General features: G+C 35.5%; 1 protein-coding gene across 4 annotated transcripts in view; it reads left to right on the top strand.

Annotated features, from left to right (window-relative positions):
• The window catches only part of PCDH7 (protocadherin 7), a 427,194-nt gene that overhangs the window by 184,965 nt on the left and 221,068 nt on the right, over positions 1-21,161 (top strand). For 2 of the 4 annotated variants that reach the window (XM_059673739.1, XM_059673757.1), the window contains exon 2: positions 13,052-13,244. In XM_059673739.1, coding sequence (XP_059529722.1) covers positions 13,052-13,244 — 193 coding nt within the window. Of the gene's footprint in view, positions 1-13,051; positions 13,269-21,161 lie in introns of all 4 variants that reach the window. The other 2 variants (XM_059673730.1, XM_059673748.1) reach the window with 1 other exon arrangement.

Below are 21,161 nucleotides of genomic sequence, written 5' to 3'. Positions count from 1 at the left end.
TATAAGGATTATTTTAACATCTCTACACTTATTAAACACTTTCAACATCAAATAAAGCAACACAGTACATTTAAGTGCTTTCTAGAATAGGTGTAATTATTAGAATCACATGCTAGTTCTCAATGCTATACAGTGCAGTGGCCCAAAAATGGAACACAAATTTAAATTTGAATGATGCTTCTAACCTCTTTTATAAATGTAAAGCCTAAACCCAAATGATTTATTTCTCTTTCCTCCCTACCATACCCAGGCTCCATGCCTACTGTATAAGTTTTCTATTGCTGCTGTACAAATTACCAAGAACCTAATGGCTTAAAGCTATGTTAATTTGTTGCCTTACAGTGTTTGAGGTCAGAAACCCAAAATGGGTCTAGCTGGGCTAATATCAAGGTGTTTGCTATGGATGCTTTAGAGCAATGATTTTCAACCAGTGTGCTGCAAAATTTTTTTTAAAATATGTAGTACCTGACTATTTAGTCAGAGGCACTGATCTCTTTTCCCAAATTAAAAAAAAAAAATGACAATAACCAACACAATAGCCTTCTGGTGTGAATGCCCTATCTCGAAACATCCTATATAATAAAGAGCTAATATGCAAATGGTCATAACACCCTCATGCCCTCGTGCTAGGGCTGCACCCCCCTCCCCGGCGCCGGGCCAGGGGACCTGAGGCTGTGCTGGGGGACCTGAGGCTGCGCCCCCTGCCCTGTAGGGCTTGACGGGGGTGAGGCCAGCCAGTCTGGGTCTCTCACAATTTCGAGGCGCATGCGGGTGGGAGGGGACTTGACTGTGGGTCCCGTGGCGTGCCCCAGACTCTGACAGGAGGGAGATATTCATATACATTTTACTAATTTTCTTTCATCTCTAACACTTCTATTATAGAGAAAGGGCAAATAGCAATATTAAAATATTTCCTCTAATTAATTCTCTTTTAATGTGCACGAATTTCATGCACTGGGCCACTAGTAAACATATAAGTCACACAATAGAGTTGCATCTTACTGGTCACGGCTCATACATAATAAGGTTTCCTCTGAATGCTTTATTCTAGGTACCAGAAATCCTTATATACAAATATAGGCAACTGCTTTTTTAAAAAGTCACTTTGGAGCAAATAGGGTAGGTAATTACTATTATTATTATTATTTTTGTAAATCAATAAAAATTATACCTATTTTTTGTCAGATCAGCAAAAAATATATTTTTGGTGTGTCCCAGAATTTTAATAACTAGTTTATGTGTGCCATGAAAAAGGTTGAAAATCACTGCTCTAGAGGAATATCTGCTCCCTTCCCTTCACTGCCTTTAATAGCTTCTTGAGGACACTGATCCTCCTTGGCATGTGTCCTCTTCCTCTCTCTTCAAAGCTTGTGACCGTGAATATAGTTCCGACAATATATTGCTCTAACCTGGTTCTCTGCCTCCGCCTTTTACTTTGAAGAACCCTTTCAATGGCATTGAGCCTACCCAGATAACCTAATATAAGGTCAGTTCATTAGCAAATTCTATCTGCAATCTTAAATATCTCTTTATATGTAAGGTTACCTATTCACTAGCTCCAGAAATTGGGATGTGGACACCATTGGAGTCTATTATTCCCCTATGAATCCCACTTTCTCTGATTTTTTTGGACTCACTTGACTTGTACTAAGGAATGGAAATTAGCATATACAGGGCATTTGAATACATTTTTTTTCCCTTGTGGACACTGGTAGCTTTTCTTTTCAGTGAAGTGCAGATAAGTAAGATAAAACCGGTGAGCCAGGAGCGATGGCAGAGGATATGGGTTTGCCTGGGTAGCAGAAGCTTTACCTGTATATCAGAAGACTCTTGCTCGACAGTTAGGCTAACTTACTTACATGGTTAAATGCTTAAGGGACACTTCACAGACAGACTCTATTTGTCTGTCTTGATTCCTGTCAGACATTTTAATCCAACCAGACCAGAGAAACTGCTTAAGTATAGAAACCTCTATTCCATAGAATATGGAAAGCTCAAAGTTTTTTGTTTGTTTTTAAATATATTTTTAATTCATTTCAGAGAAGAAGGAGGAGGGAGAGAGAGATAGAAACATCCTATATAATAAAAGGCTAATATGCAAATTATCCCCTCAACCGGGACTTCAACTGCCTGCTACCCCTCCCCCTGGCTGGCCCGGCCTGATCGGCCCGGAACGGGGTAGGCTGGCCAGACCCCTTCCCTGCACGAATTCGTGCACCTGGCTTCTAGTCAATGATAAAAGAGAATCATTGATCAGCTGCCTCCTCCGTGTCCCACACTGAGGATCCAGCCCGCAACCCAGCCCAACCAGAATCGAACTGTGACCTCCTAGTTCACAGGTTAATGCTCAACCACTGAGCCATGCCAGCCAAGCAGAAAAGCTGAATGTTTTTAAATGTACTAGCATATAGTTGCCTAAATAGATTCACCAGTGCAGTTCAGATGAAATGCAGAAAGAAAGAAAGAAAGAAAGAAAGAAAGAAAGAAAGAAAGAAAGAAAGAAGAAAGAAAGAAAGAAAGAAAGAAAGAAAGGAAGAAAGAAAGAAAGAAAGAAAGAAAGAAAGAAAGAAAGAAAGAAAGAAGAAGAAAGAAAGAAGAAAGAAAGAAAGAAAGAAAGAAAGAAAGAAAGAAAGAAAGAAAGAAAGAAAGAAAGAAAGAAAGAAGAGGGGAGGGAAGGAGGAAGGAAGGAAGGAAGGAAGGAAGGAAGGAAGGAAGGAAGGAAGGAAGGAAGGAAGGAAGGAAGGAAGGAAGGAAGGAAGGAAGGAAGGAAGGAAGAATCTGGAGCATCTTTTGAGTGGATCCTAAAATGAACATTTCTTTTTCATTCATTTTAGTATGGGAGGTGCTTATGAAGCAGGCGCCTACCTGCGCTGCTAAGCTTCTGTGCATCTTAGAAGGTAGCTTTTAAAAGGTGATTTTATGTCCTTCTTATTTTTGTTTATTTGTTCATTTCGTGGTGTTTAGTAGTTGGGAACCTGGGCATTCCTATAGGAGTTCACTTGGTTTCAGCATTTCACCTTGAACTGCAGCAGATCAACTCCAGCTGCGTAGTTTAAGACGTAGGTTTATCGACCTCATTGAGCCGCTTCTGGGACTCAGTGTGCAGGAGCAGTCATGCAAAGCAACTGAGCGGCAGGCGAACCGAGTTTTTGCTGATTATCACAATAGCAAAAAGAAAAAAAAAGGGAAAAGAAATCCTTGCTTGTATTCTGTGAGTGCTTTTGTATGATAAATTTACACTTGCCCAAGGGAGCTTAATGCTTGAATTTTCAGCATGTAGATTTTCGGCACAGTGGTAGGCACAAAGCAAGTGCTTAATAAGCCTTTGTTGGGTTGAATGTTATTGTGAAGATAGTCTTTTTCTCATTAGTTGCCTGTCAATATTGGTTTTTTCCTGACTAGGACTCCCTCTGCCTTCCTGTTTTTCTGTGCATGTAAACATAGAAACTTACAAGGGACTATGTAGGGTCTAAAATGAATTGGGAGATGAAATCCAATCATGGCCCAGCATGCTTTCACCACTGTATTTCCTACCAACCTCGCTAACCTCTGCTATTAGAATCATGCAGTTGAGAGATGAATGAGGTCTCACAGCCTCCATGAACTCAATGAACAGTTTTATTTTAATTGAGTCAAAGAAGGAATCACAGAGGAGGTGGTTTCAGAGGATAGGAAAGATTTAGATGAACCTATTCCAGGGAGCTGGCATTGAGAAATGTCTTTACTTTTCCACAGAGATGGTAAGCCTGAGGGTACCTCACCATCTTGATAACTTTTCATTAAGGTAGTTACCTAAAATGTTTGATTATTGTGCAAATTTTAGTTCACGATCTTTGTTTTATGAGTAAATACATTCCAGGATGCATTAATATTTACAATGCCTTGCAATGTACTAAGGAATTTCTTAATGGGTGAACAGAGTCAACTTTAAAATTATTGATTTCAACCATTTAGCCCCTGATCCAATGCACTTGTATTCTTCGTTTCAGAGAGTTATGGAACTGGAAAAGATATTAAATATCATCCACTATAGCTCCTTCATTTTAAAGTTGAAGGTGCTATAGCTGAAACATTGATCTTTTCCCTAGATTTCATACTGAATATTAGAGCCAGTGCTTGAATCCAAGTCTCCAGATTCCCCTGTTCAGATTTGTTTCCAAAAAGACTAAGAAATATCAAAATGTGTTAATAGGTGACAATTGAATCTAAATTATTTTTAAGGTACTGTCATTGAAAGAGGAGCATAATGGAGAAACACTGTTTATAAGGACTTTATATTTTAGTTGAAAAACCCACATAACATTTAAAAATATGAATAAAATGGAAAAGTTGTAATTTTTACATTTGATTTTTTAATAATTTTATATGGTTGAAACAAATTAAAAAATAATGTTTCACAGAGTGGGAAAATTGTATGACACTTAAAAACGTTAGATAAAAAGATAAAAATAAAAACGTTAGATAAGTTTTATTGGAACATGGCCATGCTTATTCAATTTTGCATCTTTAATGAGAATTGAGTAGCCGAGTTGAGTAGTTGTGGCACAGAGCTATGACCTACCAAGCCTAAACTATTTACTTTCTCATACTTCACAGAAAAATTTTGCCATTTCTGAACTAATTTTAAAAGAAGTTAGCACAAAGAGCAAAAACTAGATCGAATAATTATGTCCACAATATAGAGGATCCACAATTTGTGTTTTAGAGCATAATACCTACTTTTACTGTTTTCAGGAGAAAAAAAGTGTTTGCACACATTTACTAAGAATTTTAAGCTTTGGCCATCCCCCCCCCCCCCAAATATTTTTCATTATGGGGAAGATATAAGAATCCCATTTGTATTTAAGGCTAAAGTAGCTATTGCTGTTGTTTAAACATTGAAATTTTTTATTTTTTTTCTCATTTGCGAAATCAGAATATTAATATAACCCACGTGGGGATGGTATGAGAAGTGGCAACATAAATAAAATGAAGAGCATTTTCCTGGGACATAGTAGTTACTATTTTAATACTGTCTTCATTGTTCTTTGTAATATTAAGTAGCTTCTGATTTAATATTGAACTGGACTAAGAACTAAGAAGTATCACCTGCATTTGTAGTTTCTAAAGTACAACTGTGAACAAATGTGTCAAAATATAATTACATACAAGGCAACAGAAATAAAGTCATTTAACTTCTCCTTCCCCAAATTAGTGTTTTAATTAATCCAAATGTCTCAACATGCTTCTTTTTAATGTTCTTTCATCTGCTATTGACTTGAAAGAAAGAAAGGCAGTTTGAAGTAAGGAAGAACCTTGAGATGTTAGCAAAGGTAGACGCCCTCAAAGTTAAAAGACCCGATTAAGGTTTGTTTGAAGGTTCTGCCAGACATATTCCAACTAATGCACTATGGAATCCGAGATATGTTTGTTCAGTAGCCTCTGACACGGGTTGAAAATGTTTGCAGGGTAATCAAGGAGCAGTTCCCTCGCAGGGGAAGAGCTCAGAGTCTTAGCTCCTCTTTAAACATAAAATGCAGCCCTCCTTCTAGTCCTGCAATGTTCTGCCCACGACTGTTTCAGGGCTTTATGACTGACAAAGAGAGTCATTAGAAGTCTGTTTGATAGACATAACTAAGTGAATTGGAAAAAATAAAAAAGCCTTTTCAGCCCATTTGGAAATAATTGATGCGACTGAGACAGCTGTGTGTGAGTTCCAGATAAGGGGATTTATGGAGAAACTATTGAAGCTAAAAAGGAAGGTGCGCACTTAAAGGTCCCAATAAAGTTGTCTGTAAGACACAGAGCAGTATTCAATAGGGAAGGAGATTTAACCTGAAGTTCTTTCCTGTGGCTTCCTTCGGGTCCTATCCTCTTGCAAATAAAATCGCTGTAAATGCAGTGCCACTAGGTTATAAGAAATGGATTCCAAGGGAAAAATGTCTGTACTCTCACCTTCATACTTGTTTCTCTTTTACTGTAAGTATTGTGTATTATATGATACTCCCAAAAGTTCAGCTATTTTATGTTTCCTCTTCTCAAATTAGCCACTTCCCTGTGAGAGAAAGCAATCCATTTTTATTGTGCAGATTGTAAATTAGAGGATTTTGCTAATGACGGTAGACAAAGGGCAAATATTTTAAAGCATTTAAAATATTTTAAAGTATGTCTGTTTATGGGACATAATATTTGCTTTTATGGTGTGATGTTTACCTTTGAATCTAACAATTAAGAATGGATAAAAATAGAGGTATTATTGTTTACTTTTAATATGCATCTGACCTCTATTGCTTTTCCTAGCAACTGCAAATGAACTTAGTGATAACTTTAAAAAAAATAGCACTTGGAAATGTTATAATGTTTGGCAATGCTTGTATTCCAAAAACAGAATAACATATTGCTGCTAATTTTAAAATTAATTTCCTGACCGGTGCAGATTGTATGTAGTATATGTTATTATATCAGCACTTTCAGAAAAGAAGGGTGATCATATGGTTCTCTAAAATTAGAGAAAAAAAATAATGATATTGCAAGATAAAATACCAAAATGAGGCACTTGTGATAGTTGTAGTTCAGTTGGACATCAGCTTTTTAGATATTTTTAAAAAATCACTTTTTAGAAAATGGTTCAGTCCTCTAATGAATTTGAAATGTGGGAATTTAACTTCCCTTGAGCCCTCTGAATAAGAGCAGGAGGAGATCTGGCTGCTAGGACCTACCTGAGTGACCTCTAAGCTCTTATGATGCCCAGATGTAGGTTTACTGTTTGGTAACTTATATTATCAATCACGGAGGTGCAGTTTAAAAAGTAAATAAATAAATCGAATGCTCACCACATTGTCCTTTCATAAATGCCTTACCCCTTGCAATAATGTAATTAGAACACCAGCCTTATTCCTGTAATCCAAATGTATTCTAGCCCCCCTCCTCATCTAAGCAGCCTGTCTTTCTCCTGGTCCCAAGTTCCCCAGGGTACTGGTTTTAACATCTGTCCACTTTTTTTTTCAGAAAAAAATATTAATGAGCAAATGCATTTATTGAATATGAAACCTTGTATACCCCACAGCACCCAACTTAAAAATATTCTATTTGCTATGTTTGACCTTTCAAGGCTATGAGGTTAATTTTATATGGAAACTAGGGGCCCAGTGCAAGAATTCGTGCACGGGTGGGGTCTGGCTGGCCCGCCCGATTGGGGCTGATTGATCAGCCAGGCTGGCCATGGGGAGGGGACATGGGAGATTGGCCGGCCGGCCCCACCCCTGATCGGGGTGGGGGGGCAATCAGGGGCGGGGCCAGCAAGGGGAAGGGGCCGCAGGTGGTTGGCCGGCCAGCTCTGCCCACTGGTCGAACTCCCGGTGGAGGGGACAATTTGGATATTAGCCTTTTATTATATAGGATGATTATTGCAGTCACACATCCCTACCTTGGGCTCACTAGAATTTCTAGTGAGGAGGGAGGATGGGAAGAGGCAGCCTCAGGACCACCCATGGTTTGAGTGCAAGAATAGAAGACAGAGGTCCTCTCCATTAACACCTTTGCCCAACTCCTCATATGACCCATAACTTTCCAGGAAATAAATCAAATAAAATTATATTAAGAGCGAAGAATGCTGGTTCCCAGGCTACGGTGGTTTAAATTAGTGTCAACTCTAATGCATTTCCATCATTTGGGGACTGGAATATTCCAGTGATTGTATATTATGGGGAGTTACCTTTTAATATATTTGTAATAACCTGTAAAATATCTGGGAAGTTCTCATAGTAGGGTGTGTCTTGAAGTTAGTCTCCACAATGTGTCATAATGGAATAAAAAACTAGTTGAGAAATGATATTCTAAAATAATCAAATATAGAAATGTGAATGCTTAGTAAGTGATTGGATTCAAACAGCTTTTGAAAAATTTGTGTTATATGTGCATATTTGTTTTACAAACAAGTTGTATTTAAAACAATAAAAACTTAGTGCATTAATAGGAGAATTAGGTTTGAAATTTCATATGATTTTTAAAAATTCTATTTAGAAGCACTGTGAATTACTGGGAAAATGATATGTATTTCTTATATTTAAAAAAAAAATAAACCTAAAACATAGTGGGAAATAGTTCTAGTTATGTAGCTGTATAGCTGTGGCCTGAGGTATAATGCCTTTTATAGTATATGTCTTTGAGGGAGCTTAAGGCTCTTTTTATAAACTATCTCATTATTTCTCAGGGAATTTAAGTTCCTAAGGGGCAGATATTATTATCTCTATTTTACAGACCCTGAGCCTAAGGCATAAGAACCAAGGGTCAGCTAACTTGTGTGAGGTCAATAGGAATCAATAGAGTTACTTGGAATAGAATCTTTTTCTGCTGTTTCTAATGTACATTTTTTTCCTCATTAAACACACACATACACACATGCCCCATGCATGAATTTCCTCATCATATATGCTATTTACCTTGCCTCTGTGATTTTATTTTTTATTTTATTTATGTTTTAATTCTATTTAGTTCCCAACCACCTTATGTTATAAGCACCCCTTTTTGCTTGCATCTTCAAATACTTATCTTGAAGCACATTTTTAATACCACGAAGAAAGAGAAAAAATATAGATAAATTAAACTGTTAACACAAATCTTTTTCTTTTTCTTTTTTTAAATTAAAGATAGTTGGACTCTTTTTAAAAATATATGTATTTTTATTGATTTCAGAGAGGAGAGAGAGATAAAAACATCAATGATGAGAGAAAACCATTGATCGGCTGCCTCCTACACAAAGGGGACTGAGCCCTCCACCGGCATTTGCCCTGACTGGGAATCGAACCGTGACATCCTGGTTCATAGGTCGACGCTCTAGCACTGTGCCACGCCAGCTGGGAATAAATCTTTTTCTTTTAACTGTGACCCCACTTCTCTTATATGTCCCATTTTTAATTTAACAATCCATCTCCAATTTCTCCTTTTTTCCATATATTTACATTTTGGTCTTTTACTTCCTTTGGTCTAATCTATGATTGTTCTGCAGAGTTTAGAGATTTCATCGCCACAGTGACCTTCTAATGGATGAATCCAATGGACATATGGTAGTCAGCATTCTTCTCCATGTCTCTGATGCTTTTGAACATAGAAGATTTTCTTTCTTTTTAGAAGTGATGTCTTCCTTGGCTTCTGAGTTTCCAAAGCGACCAGGTTTTCTTATGCACCCTCATTTTTATTATTTGCTGCTGGCTACAACTATGGAATCTATAATCAGAGCTCCAATCCCTATTATCTATCAAACTTCGTTTAGAGTTCTCAAACCACAAATCTCTCCTTTGCAATGCCTACCCTAAGCTCCCAAGCATCTTTTTGTACCTCTATTTTATTGGAAACTTGGTCATATTATGTTTTGTCTGTCTTTACATAGCAATAAGGTTTAATTTCTTAAATGTGTAGAAGCATTGTTGGAACGTCCTTGGAAACTATAATGTATACACAATAAATGTAGGTATCATGATTTAATGACTAAATCTAATCAGCAACACTGCCCATTCTCACTACTGTTTCTTCATAGTTCACCCTTTTTAACATAATCTTCTGCCTTCAATAGTTCTTTCAGCCCTTTTCTGTAAAAAATTGCCAGATCATTATCTTTAACTTCACCCTTCTAATTACATCATTCATTTGCCTAAATGAAATCGTTGACTTCTGCTTCCTTCTGTTTATAATTCTCACACATATCCCACTCAGAATTTTTGGAATGATTTTCTTGGAGATCTTTTTCTTTCATAACTCATTTCATTTTCAAACACATCTTCACAGTTTCAAAGAGCTGGAAGGCCGACACTCTTCCTCACGCTCTTCTTATCTTGCCTCTTTTAGAAGGACCAGTTTGCCTGTGTAGGATGTGAAATTATTATCATAAACAGAAAAATACAAAGCTCAGACACCTCAGGTCACTAGAAGTCTTCATGTCAATACTTTTGCATCTCAAGATGGAACAATGATTCTACTAACTCTTGAGGGAACTCTGTGGACACTTAGGGGGCCAGCTAGTTTCCTGGGTCAGTTTAGTGTTTTGTTTTTTTATCATCTTCCCATATGTTCTCTCAGTTGTAGAGTTTCTCCTTACTCTGTTTGCCTTCTCATCACTTGGGGAGATATTATAAACCACTGATATCCAGTCCCACAATGAATGCTTATTTCATTGTGCGACTATTATTGGCATTACGATTTTTCTCAAGTGCTCTGGGTCGCTCTAAGCTACATCGTGGTTTAAGAATTACCATGTAAACCACTCTAATTCAGAATATCAGTAATTAACAAGGTGACAGTTATTCATAACGCAAACTCATTCTTTCTGTCACACAATTGACGAATTGCTTTACATTTTTGGTTTCAATATTTCTGGAATATAAAAATAATAGGAATTCTGTGTTATAAGTTTTTTTTTCTGTAAAAGTTGTCTTCTCAATAGACCTAACCTGATGATGAAGAATGATAAAATATTTGACTATCTATCATCTCCCTATCTATCTATCAATCTATGTAAATTTACATGTCTGATTGACTATTGATATTAAAGCTTAACTTTTGCAGAATTCAGGATTTAGTATTCTGTACTTGCCAGGGTCCAACCCCAGCAGGTCCAGGGGTCCCCAAAGGTGTGGACGGAGTCAGCGAAGAAGGAAGGACACGGAGACAGCGTTCAGGTGATCAGCAACCTAGCCAGGATCTCTAGCCAGGATCTCCAGCCAAGTTCTGGTCTGGATCTCCAGAGAGGTTCTGCTTCGGATCTCCAGCCAGGTTCTGTAGCCATGTTCCCTCGCTATGTTCTTCAGCCAGGTTCTGTCCAGGTTCTCCAGCCAGGTTCAGTCACCAGGTTCTAGTCAGGTTCTCTTGCCAATTTCTGTAGTCAGGTTCAGTCCAGGATCTTTTGCCATGTTCTCTCCAGCGAAGTTCTTCTGTCTGTAGGTTCTGTGTAGGTTCTGTCTTTAGGTTCTCTCTTCTAAATTCTGTGTTCTAAGTTCTGTGTTCTAAGTTCTGTCTCTTTCTGTCTTGTTACATCTGTATTTATACCAGTTGACTCAATCCTATCAATCTCTATTACAAAGGTTAGGGCGTTTCTTATCTCCATTCCAGGGAGTAAAGATTATGTAGCTTATGCATGATTGTTCATAGTTAAAGTGATTAATTACCTGCCTGGCACTTAGTTGAGGGGTTTTATTCCCTCCCTAACTTCAGGGGAAAATCCCTACCTGGGGAAACAACCTTTCTCGGAGAGGTGACCTTGGTTAAAACACAGCGCCAAGAAGGTGAGCAAACATATTAAGAACAGTATTCCATATATGCCAGGTCCCTTGAAACAGCAAGGATCGACCGGCTCCCGGCATGTACTAATTTGGTTCACATTACCAACTTGAAAATCTTGCCACAGTAATTTTAATTATTAAAAATTATCAAAATAAGGTTTAAGGGATAGTAATACAAACTGATATTGTACTCTGCAGTTTTAATGGGATCTGTTATAAACCAGATAGAAATGATTGATGGGTAGTTTGTGATCCATTGGGCGATATTCTACTTTAAATTTTTATTGTGAATTATTTTTTATTCAGATTTTATTTTCAGTAAAACATTTCATATTAAAGAAAGCATTCATGAGTATAAGTATTTTTAGAATATATATTGATCTCTGTATTTTAAAATTAAAACATTTTTCATCATTGAGTTTAATATGGAACCTAAAATATTTCATGGAGATTAAAGTGTTCACATTCAAAATAAGGTAGGCAATTAATAAAATAAAATGCACAGATAGATTCATTGCATTTATTATATAACACATTATAGAAAAACGATTATTTTGCACATTTGTCATTGCAAACATACCTATCACCTGTTTCTCTGCTATCCTATCAACTTTGGTGGAACCAGTGTATAAACAACCCACCATTGTCCTGTTTCCTACTTTTATATGAAAATGAAACATCATTTCTTAGGATTTCTTATTCATTTTCCTTTGGTCAATTTATAACTATAAACTATGTATTTTCTTATATATTTTGAATATCTTGCATTAGTAAAGACTGATTCTAAAAGATTTGAGACTCATTAAAATAGAATTAGATATTGCCACATCTTGAAGTGACAATATATTTCCATGACCCTCGGTGTTCTTTCCTAAATTTAACATTGTCATTAAAATATCATCGTTCAGTAGAATATACTTTGGTGAGTATCTTCTGTGTGCAGAGCAATGTGGTTTGAGGAAACTGTCAGTGGTCTCATGTGTAAATTCCATGTATAGTAAATCTTCAGTCCAGCCAATGTCAGTATCATTGCAAATTTTGGGGTCCAATTAGATAAAGATTTGCAACATTTTAAAAATCCAGTCTAAAGGCTGTACATGATGTTACTCTTTTAGAACAAACTGTAGTCATAAAAAGCACATACAATTAAATTTTTAGTTCATTTTCCATTCCCTGATTAAGAAAACTTTTATCTATTATTTCAATACTACCCTCAAAATTTCAAGGTCAATAGGTAATTTGTTTAATATGAATGAAGTAAGAAATATATTCCTATTTTCTAGCAACTGCATTTGAATTCCTACTCATCAGCTGTACCTTTAATAGTTTAAGTCATCTGCCAGAACACATATTTTTAAACCATTAGATCATATGGAAAATGTGTTTAAAATGAAGTCTTACAATGTATTAATTAAATATTTATTGCTTTCTCAAACCACTGACCCTTGTTTTTATAGAGTCCATTTGTGAAAAACATATTTGAAGTGAAGACTACAGAATAGATAAAGATTGAATAAATGGAACTAACATAGATTTAAATGTGTGTTTTAGTGAAATTGCTGTTTTCTAATCTCTGTTTCAGAAAGGAAATTTTCAGGTTGTCCATAATAAAATCTAAGTTCTAGGTAGGCATTGCCTCAGAAAATAAGGCGTTAACCAAACAGATTTCATCATATCATGTTAACCATTTTATATTGAATGAGTTGTCAGTAGACCTTAATGTATGTAATTTATGTATTTTTAATAAGATCATTGACTATCTTCTACCTTAGTGACATTCAGAATCTTTTCTTTTACAGCCATTTCGTAGAGTGACGTTTTCTGTTGTGAGTCAGCCTCAGGACCCACATCAGGGGTCACTGCAGAGTTGCTATGACAGCGGGCTGGAGGAGTCAGAAACACCAAGCAGTAAGAGTTCATCAGGGCCAAGACTGGGTGCCCTTCCACTCCCAGAGGACAACTATGAGAGGACCACGCCGGATGGCAGTGTTGGTGAGGCAGAGCATATGGAAAATGGTAGGGGCAAACACAACATCCACACACATAATCACGCTAGCGAGCCGTAACAAGTAGCCTCGTGAAGGTCAGTCTAAACCCAAAATAAAACAGCTGACACTAAAACCCTTCTATTTGAAATCATAAATATTTCCTAAAGTGAATGCTAAGTAAGGGAACATAACTGTATAGGTAAAATTCACCATTGTTAGACAGCCTGTCAGAAATAAACAGTTACAAATAAAAGTAGTATCTGTTATGAAAAAAAAAAAACTAAATCAGTGCATAATACTGAAATGAGAGCAATTTGAGAAAGGTCATGTGTTATTGTTTTCTTCTATTCATTTTTGTCATGCAACTATTTCTTCAATTGCAACTGTCCTGTCCTAGTGAAAGAAAATGATAGTCAACACACTTGCTCTACTCTTTCTTCTCCTAGACATTTAGAAAAGCATTTCAAACCTTTCTTCAATGATAGCTGACATGGAGTCAAGAAGGCGAATGGTATTATCTTGTTCTTGAAAGTATATTGTAAATGCTATTAGAATTCCCCTCTCACTTAAGTATACGATTTTTCTCACTTTTGTGTAAGGAAATGGGAGGAAAACAAATCATAGTACTCTATTTCTCTTTCTGTTGTGAGATGATCCTCATAATTACCACAACAATTGGCCTTATGCACATTTTTCTCTAAGTTACCGAATTATGATTGCGAATAGTACCTATAAAAGTTTATGCATTCATTTATGTTCCCAAAGACAATGAGGTGATTTATTTTTTGGATTTCAGGATCTGAGTAAATGCCTGAGGAATAGGTTTATGTCTAATAATGGAATGGTGAATTTCTTACTAAGTTTATTATTATTTCAAGTATAAAAAGAGATTATATGTAGGGGAAGTAAGGGGAATCACAAACATTTTATCTCATGAAAACTGGAAATTAATTTTTTTTATCATTTCATCCCCCAAGTGAAATAAGACATTCTTTTTGTTACATAGCAGTTTCTTTAGTGATGATATGCAAATAGAATATATTAATGCAGAAGAAACTGATTTATTTCTAGAGTTTTAACTATTAATATTAAAATTCAACACTAGAGAGTGACATGTCAAAAGTGACCCCAAGTGAAATTATTGCTAAACTAAACAATGTTAAATAATTATTTTTCCACATTGCTATCTGGGTGAGAAGATATGATGTCAGGGTCTGATTCTTGATAATCCCTCCTGATTAATTTAGAATTTAAAAGGCATTTTGCCTTATGGCTATAAAGGCATGCTTATCTGTGTGTATGGTGGTGTGTGCTTATGTTGATGGGAATTTGATATGGTCTTTAAGAATTAACTTTAGTGATTTTGAAATAAGTATAAACATATTTGATATGCATTGGAGTGCTGATGAATATATGTTTAAGGCAAATATGTTTAAAATGCTTTGCACAAAAGTAAAAATTAAATTTAATACACTGTAATAATATTTTACATATGCACATGCAAGCATGCACACACCCAGGAAGGCAGGATTAATTGATTTAAGGGCATTACTATATGCGTGATTACCTTTTGATGATACGATATAATTTTGTTTTTAAAAGTACTTGTCTCACCATAAACAACAATGAATACTTAAGTATTTTTATGTCAGCTATATTAATAGAAAAACTTTGTATCATTGGCATTATGATCACACTTTAATGTATTTTTTTTTTAGTTTAAGTGATTCAGTGCCTTCAAAATAAGAAGGAAATGATGAATAATGAACAATATTACAATATGACAAACATGTAATGATTACTTTTAATAAACATGCATGTCATGGGAAGTTAAACAGATGAGCCTGTTAAGAGACTAGTAAGTTTACTAAGAAACATTTCCCAAAGAAGGCTCTTAGTTATTTTTTATAACCATGTTTTTAGTCTTGGCAATAGTAAGGACCATCATAATATGTCTGATTTTTCCTGACTTTGTACGTGACTGACACTTGAAATTCAGAGTTTACATAACGATTTGTCATCTGCTAGCTGTGATTCATGTTAGCCCTGCTCTGTAGGTAATGGCAAAAGGAGTAGAAGGATATGTGATTCACTTTGGGTGATCCGAATGTAGCCCTTGACATTTGAATAAGGGTTTGGTCAGGTCCAAGTTTTCAGACCAGCTATAAAGTGCAATTGTATTGCTTGCATTCTGGTAATTTCATTTTCAATTTTAATGGGTCATTCTGACATAAATAGAATTGGGATTGAAACCTGTCAAGTATTCATTTGTCATATTTAATTGGAATCCAGGTAATCGGTGGTGTCTTGCTTGGTTAGGTTTTAATCAGGATTTGTATTGGATTTTCCATGAAAATATCATTTTGGATGCTGTCCTAGTTTCTAATTATTATTACCTCAAATATTTTCCTTGAATTTTAACCTATGTGAAACTATGCAGTTATAACATGGTTTTGGATAAACTTTCATTGTAAAATTTAGAAGATAATTTTCAGTACAATGATATACAACATTCTAACACTCCAATGTCATAATGTAACTGACTATAAGTTGGGGTAGCTAATAATAAAAATAAGTTTTCACAGATGCTATAGTAAGGATACAACTAATTACAGGAAAATGTAAGTAGATAGGCAGTGAAATGCATATGTTTTACAAAAGCCTTTGTCTGGTTTCTATACTTTAGCATAATAAATAAAATTCCATTAAGAAGGCATGTGGGTTAACTCTTTATATAACAAGCTTTACCTTATATTCCAACCCACATTAGTGACAGATGCCAAATGAGATTTTCTCTTATTAGCTTAGGAAAGAAAATGCACTCTAAGATATAATTTCTTAAAACCTGATCTAATAATTAGAATGAGACCCACTAATTTGATAAATCCAAATTTGGGGTACTTACATTCATCCCATGGGTTTCTGGAAATAAATAATGGAAATTATTCCATTAAAAAATTTTTAAAACCCTTATGAATTATACATGAAAAAGAAGACTAATATAGTTTTGTTCCTTTTACATTAATTATTATCAATATTATGATTATTCAAATTGATCCTTTGATAAGACTGGAGGAAACTGGTTATTTATTATTTTATTAAAATACATTTAGTGGAATCAAATATTTTAAAATATGGAATTCAAGGTGGGAAGTTGAGTAATGATAAAATATTTGAAGATGAAATGTTAAAATAAAACCTATAGTAATGAATTGATAATTGAAGTGAAAACCAAACATTAGGTTTGAAAACATGATCACATTAAGGGCAGGCATTGGTTGTGCAAAAGCTTGCCCTGCTCTTAATTACATAGGAGCCTTCACACTTTCCCTTGGAGTGGTATTTCACAATTTCTTTAGGTCAATTGTATATATTTATTTTGGCCCCTGCTTTCATGCCATGGTCTCTTTACTCTTCCCAAAGTACCCGCTGAATCATACTTGCAAGGCTAGCTTGTCTTTGCTATGTATCGCTTGAGCAGATGTATTATTTAACAACTCAAATATAAAAAAATGTTCCACTTGACCGCTAATTCCAGTTTTGCCATTAGGATTGTGTAGGTCACTTTCTCCATCTGGGTCTGCTTCTGGTCATCTAATAAGGCAATTAACTCAATTAACTCTAAAATCTTAGCCAGAACCAGCAATCTACAATTCTCTCCTCACATCCAATTACTCTCTGGAACAGAAAGAGACCTTTGGGTCTCTTAGCGAGATGGTGAGCAAATTTGATAATATGTGCTAATGTGGGCAGGGCAAAGGTAATTCTAGGGCCTTCCTTGCAACCCATATACCATATGCATCTTATAGAAGATAAATCAAAGTAGTGGACTGAGTGCAGTGATGTGATTTCTAGCCTAATGGGGAGCAAGGCTGGTACCACTATAAGCCAAGGGGGGAGGTAGTTTTGGAGCCTCTTTCAAATCACACTGTACAAGAGCCACCTGTAGATCTGCTCTAGCCCTGGGTGCAATATCCTTAAAATATATTAATTATGATTAAATGATCTCCCGGTAGAATAAGCACATTTACTTTTTTATTTTCTTGACAGTGAGTGTAAACTTTGGTTAGAGTAAGAGTGATCAAAGGGTGGAAAACAGTATGTATTTTTCTCTAGGTAAAATTACAAGTAGTTTACCATAAAATTAAATAAAACCAGGAAAATAGCAGTTGATCCATGGGGAAAATTTTTAAAAAGTTAAATTTGGCCACTCTAAATGCCTAAATAATTTTATGCCTCTTGATTCTCTCAGGTATTTAAGAAATAATTTTGATTTGTATATATTGATATTTTTTTAATTCCCCACTTCCAAACTTTCTCTGCTTTTTCAGACTTATATAAGCTATACTTAATTGTTGCTTCATTCATTCTCACTCCACATGCTTTAACTAGTGTTTAGATTACATTGCCCCTTGAAGGTTAAAACATGTTACAGCCCACCACAAACCCATTTGGTATCTGCCATGCGCTTTTCACATTGCTTTCAGAAATAAACGGCTGTCTTCATGAAATATTATTTGAGAATGAACCACCATTTTTATATGACTATAGGTAATGAGCATATAGATGAAAGTCATATCTTTTTGTGAGATAAAGGGACTTCTCTTTCTCTAGTTTCCTCCCACCCACCCAATTTTCAGCAGTCACCTGTAAGCTACTGTCATCCAGTCACTGTAGGCTTGTGCTGTTTTCAATTTAGATTGAAATATGTAGCACAGCTGCCTCTCTGTCTTCCCAGAGATGCTCATGCGCTTGTTAATGTTGCAAACAGAATACCATGAAACAAATGCTCCGCAACGTTTTTTCTGGAGGAAGAGACTAACGTTCCTTGGAAAGGATTCATTTTCGTGGCTCTGCATGTCACCATGTCACTCCAGTTGCCGGTGCGGAGGCCGCACCTTCTACTTTCCCAGCCACCTGTGAAATGGCCCCTATCCCCAAGTGTCCTCCAGAAGTCCACATGCCCTCACTCAGGAGATCCCTGCTTACTCCCACTTCTTCAGATTTATTAGAGAGGAGCAGTGATTATAAAGACTGTCTCTGCACTGGGTTTCAGTCAATGCAGATGTATGTACAGCAGCTTTCCAGCAAAATGAGCCGCACAATCTAAAAGGACCTAAAGGAGATTTTAGTTCCAGAGCAGGAGAGGCAATGTTGTGGATAGAATGCAGTGGTTTAAAACCAGGCTTTGAAATCTGATGATATCAGTTTGAATCCTGATTTCTCCTCTTACTAATAGTGTAATTCCCTGACCTCTCTTAGCCCCACTTTTTTCAATAATAAGTCATAGAATGATTGTGGAGAAACTAAATAGGATAACAGCACCCAATAATTTATAAGTATAACAGCAGCCATAATTTCACGATATTAATGGCTGATACAATTATTTACTACTATTATTTAAATAATGTTAAATGATTGTGATTATTACTTACTGGTTGGATTGGACATAACACAATGGCTTCCTCATCAAAAGGTTATAAAATGTTTAGTCTTGCAAAGAAAGCATCCTGTAATTACTGGTAAGGATGACATTCTGACCCTGAACACCTTTTGCTGAACTTCTCATTTTTGTAGGTTGACAAGGGCAACCACCAGGAGCAATGTCCTTTAAACATATAAAGGACCTAAAATGAGGGGAAGAAAGAATTCTATCTTCTAGCAGCACATCAACCCAACTCTGTGCTCTTTTTCATTCTGGGTGGATGAAGCCATTATTATCTTCCCACATTCCCTATTCTCTTTTTAAAAAAACACACGGTTTTACATTTTACACCTAGCATTCCAGTTGAATGAGTGTTGGTCAGGTGTGCATTTTCTTTGAACTGCTGCAAAATGTTCACATTGATGAGGAAAACAAGCTGAAAAAAAACAGTCCAATTAGTATGCTCACTGAACTCTCAGCCCTTTCTTTTTTAATCTCAGTATTAATAATTAACACTAATACAACATATGGCCATATTACCCTTTTTATTATAATTAGACCCTTTAAAACTAAATCACTCTGCTGAACCTTCTGACATTTGAGGACAGAATGAGCGCTCATCAAATCTCAAAGTGACTTTGGAGGTCAGTTAGCGGGTTTGTTGCCTCCAGACTCTCAAAGCATTCGCTTATCTCGATTTTAATACACTTATTGAATAATGCATTCTATGTTTAGCTTCCTATTTAGTTAACGTATTATCCCCGTATTTTCCACATAGCTTTTTGCTTATAGGTTGTATGTACTTCTTCCTTGGCTTTTTTTCTAGATTTGTGTATAAAATACTTGATGTTGCTGAAACATGACACTCTTAAGCATCTTTTAGGTGATAAAGACACTCTGGAACTTGGGTTTTGTAGTGTAGTTAGCACTCAACCTCAGAGGTGAGTCTACTTACTGAGAAACTGTTTCATCTCAGTATTCTTCTTTTAGGGTAAAACACTCTATTCTTACCTTTTCTATTGAATGCTTTTTTTTTTTTTGTAAGAAAAGCTTTCTTTAGTAAAGCAAAGCAGAATAATATCTCTTGTTTAATGGAATGATTATATGGTGACAAAGCTGTGGTTTTTCACTTTGATTCAACAAGCATGCATTGAAAATAAAATATATCCAAGGTTCTCTGAGGAAGTTGAAGTGACGAGAAATAATTCAGCTTTCTTGGTGGCAGTCCTTATGTCCGGGAGATACAACCTTGTAGAGAGTTCACTATGATATGAAAAAGAGAAAGCTCATTAGAGAAGATTAGAGTGGTATGCAGTACAGAGAAGGGAGAGGAAATTATATAGACGAAACAATTGTAAATGTTTTCATTGAAATTTCACATTTAGTAAGTAACATTTTGGCCTGAAAGAAGGCTGTGAAATGTTACCTATTTCCTACATCATATCCTCTCTTTTTACCTATCTTCAACATAGTTTTAAGAAAATTATTAAATTGGCTTGGAGGCTTCATGGTAAACTAAATTAAGTCAAATTATTTGTTTTGTTTTGAGTTGAGTTTGTTTATTTTCTATGCCTTCCCTTTTTTGTGCTAAATATAATTAGTTTTTTAAAAAAGCTCCAGAATTTATCATTGATGAAATTGGCAGCAGATGCTGAATCTAAGTCTAAACTACAGAACAGGTTAGTTGTATGTCTCTTTTCTCCCCTTGTTTATAAATATAATTTCTAAAATACCTGCTTTAAATTAGGCCTTTCAAACATAATAGGAGTCTGTGAATAATCTTTTGAAGTTATTGTTTTCTTTTCAGAAGACCAATTGTCTTACTCAAATTAAATAGACGATTAGATTAGGGTTGATTGCATTATATTAAGCTTATTTTTTTAAAGCTATTTATTCCTTGTGTCTGGTTACAAATTGTTTTTCTAATTGCTATCTCAAGATGTAAGTTATGTTTCTGGGTATTTGTCTTTATGTTACATGCCCTTTCTAGCTGAAATATAGACAATAGGTTGCCTTGTTTTAAAATCTTATTTCTGATAAATTTTCCTTAATCTATGCAAATAGATTTATTGATGTTACTCTCATTATCTTGTATGCCTTCTTATTACTATCCAGAAAGTATACTACATTTATTACAAAAGGAGAAAATATTTGAAATGCATTAAAATTTAAATGCTCCTTAGAAACAGATTTTCAACTGCTAAAATATGGCAATCTTAAAAGAAACTAATTTTGATACTGTATATTAAAATGAAATCTGTGACATGTGCTATAAAATATTTTGGTAATAGAAAGGTAGTAGAATACTGTCCTGCTGTTTAAAAATTGTCTACTCATTCATTTCTCTTGCAAAGTATTCATTCTTTGACTTTATTTCTTATCTGAACTAGTCAGCATCTACATAGAGGAAGTAATTGGAGGACCCACATAAATCTGAGAGAGGTTTGTTTCTCTGAGGCTGCATTCCTGAACCTCAGTGAACTAGACTGAATCATG

The sequence above is a fragment of the Myotis daubentonii genome, chromosome 1, assembly GCF_963259705.1.
Source record: "Myotis daubentonii chromosome 1, mMyoDau2.1, whole genome shotgun sequence".
Lineage (NCBI taxonomy): Eukaryota > Metazoa > Chordata > Mammalia > Chiroptera > Vespertilionidae > Myotis > Myotis daubentonii.
This window is presented reverse-complemented; position numbering and strand designations above follow the sequence as displayed.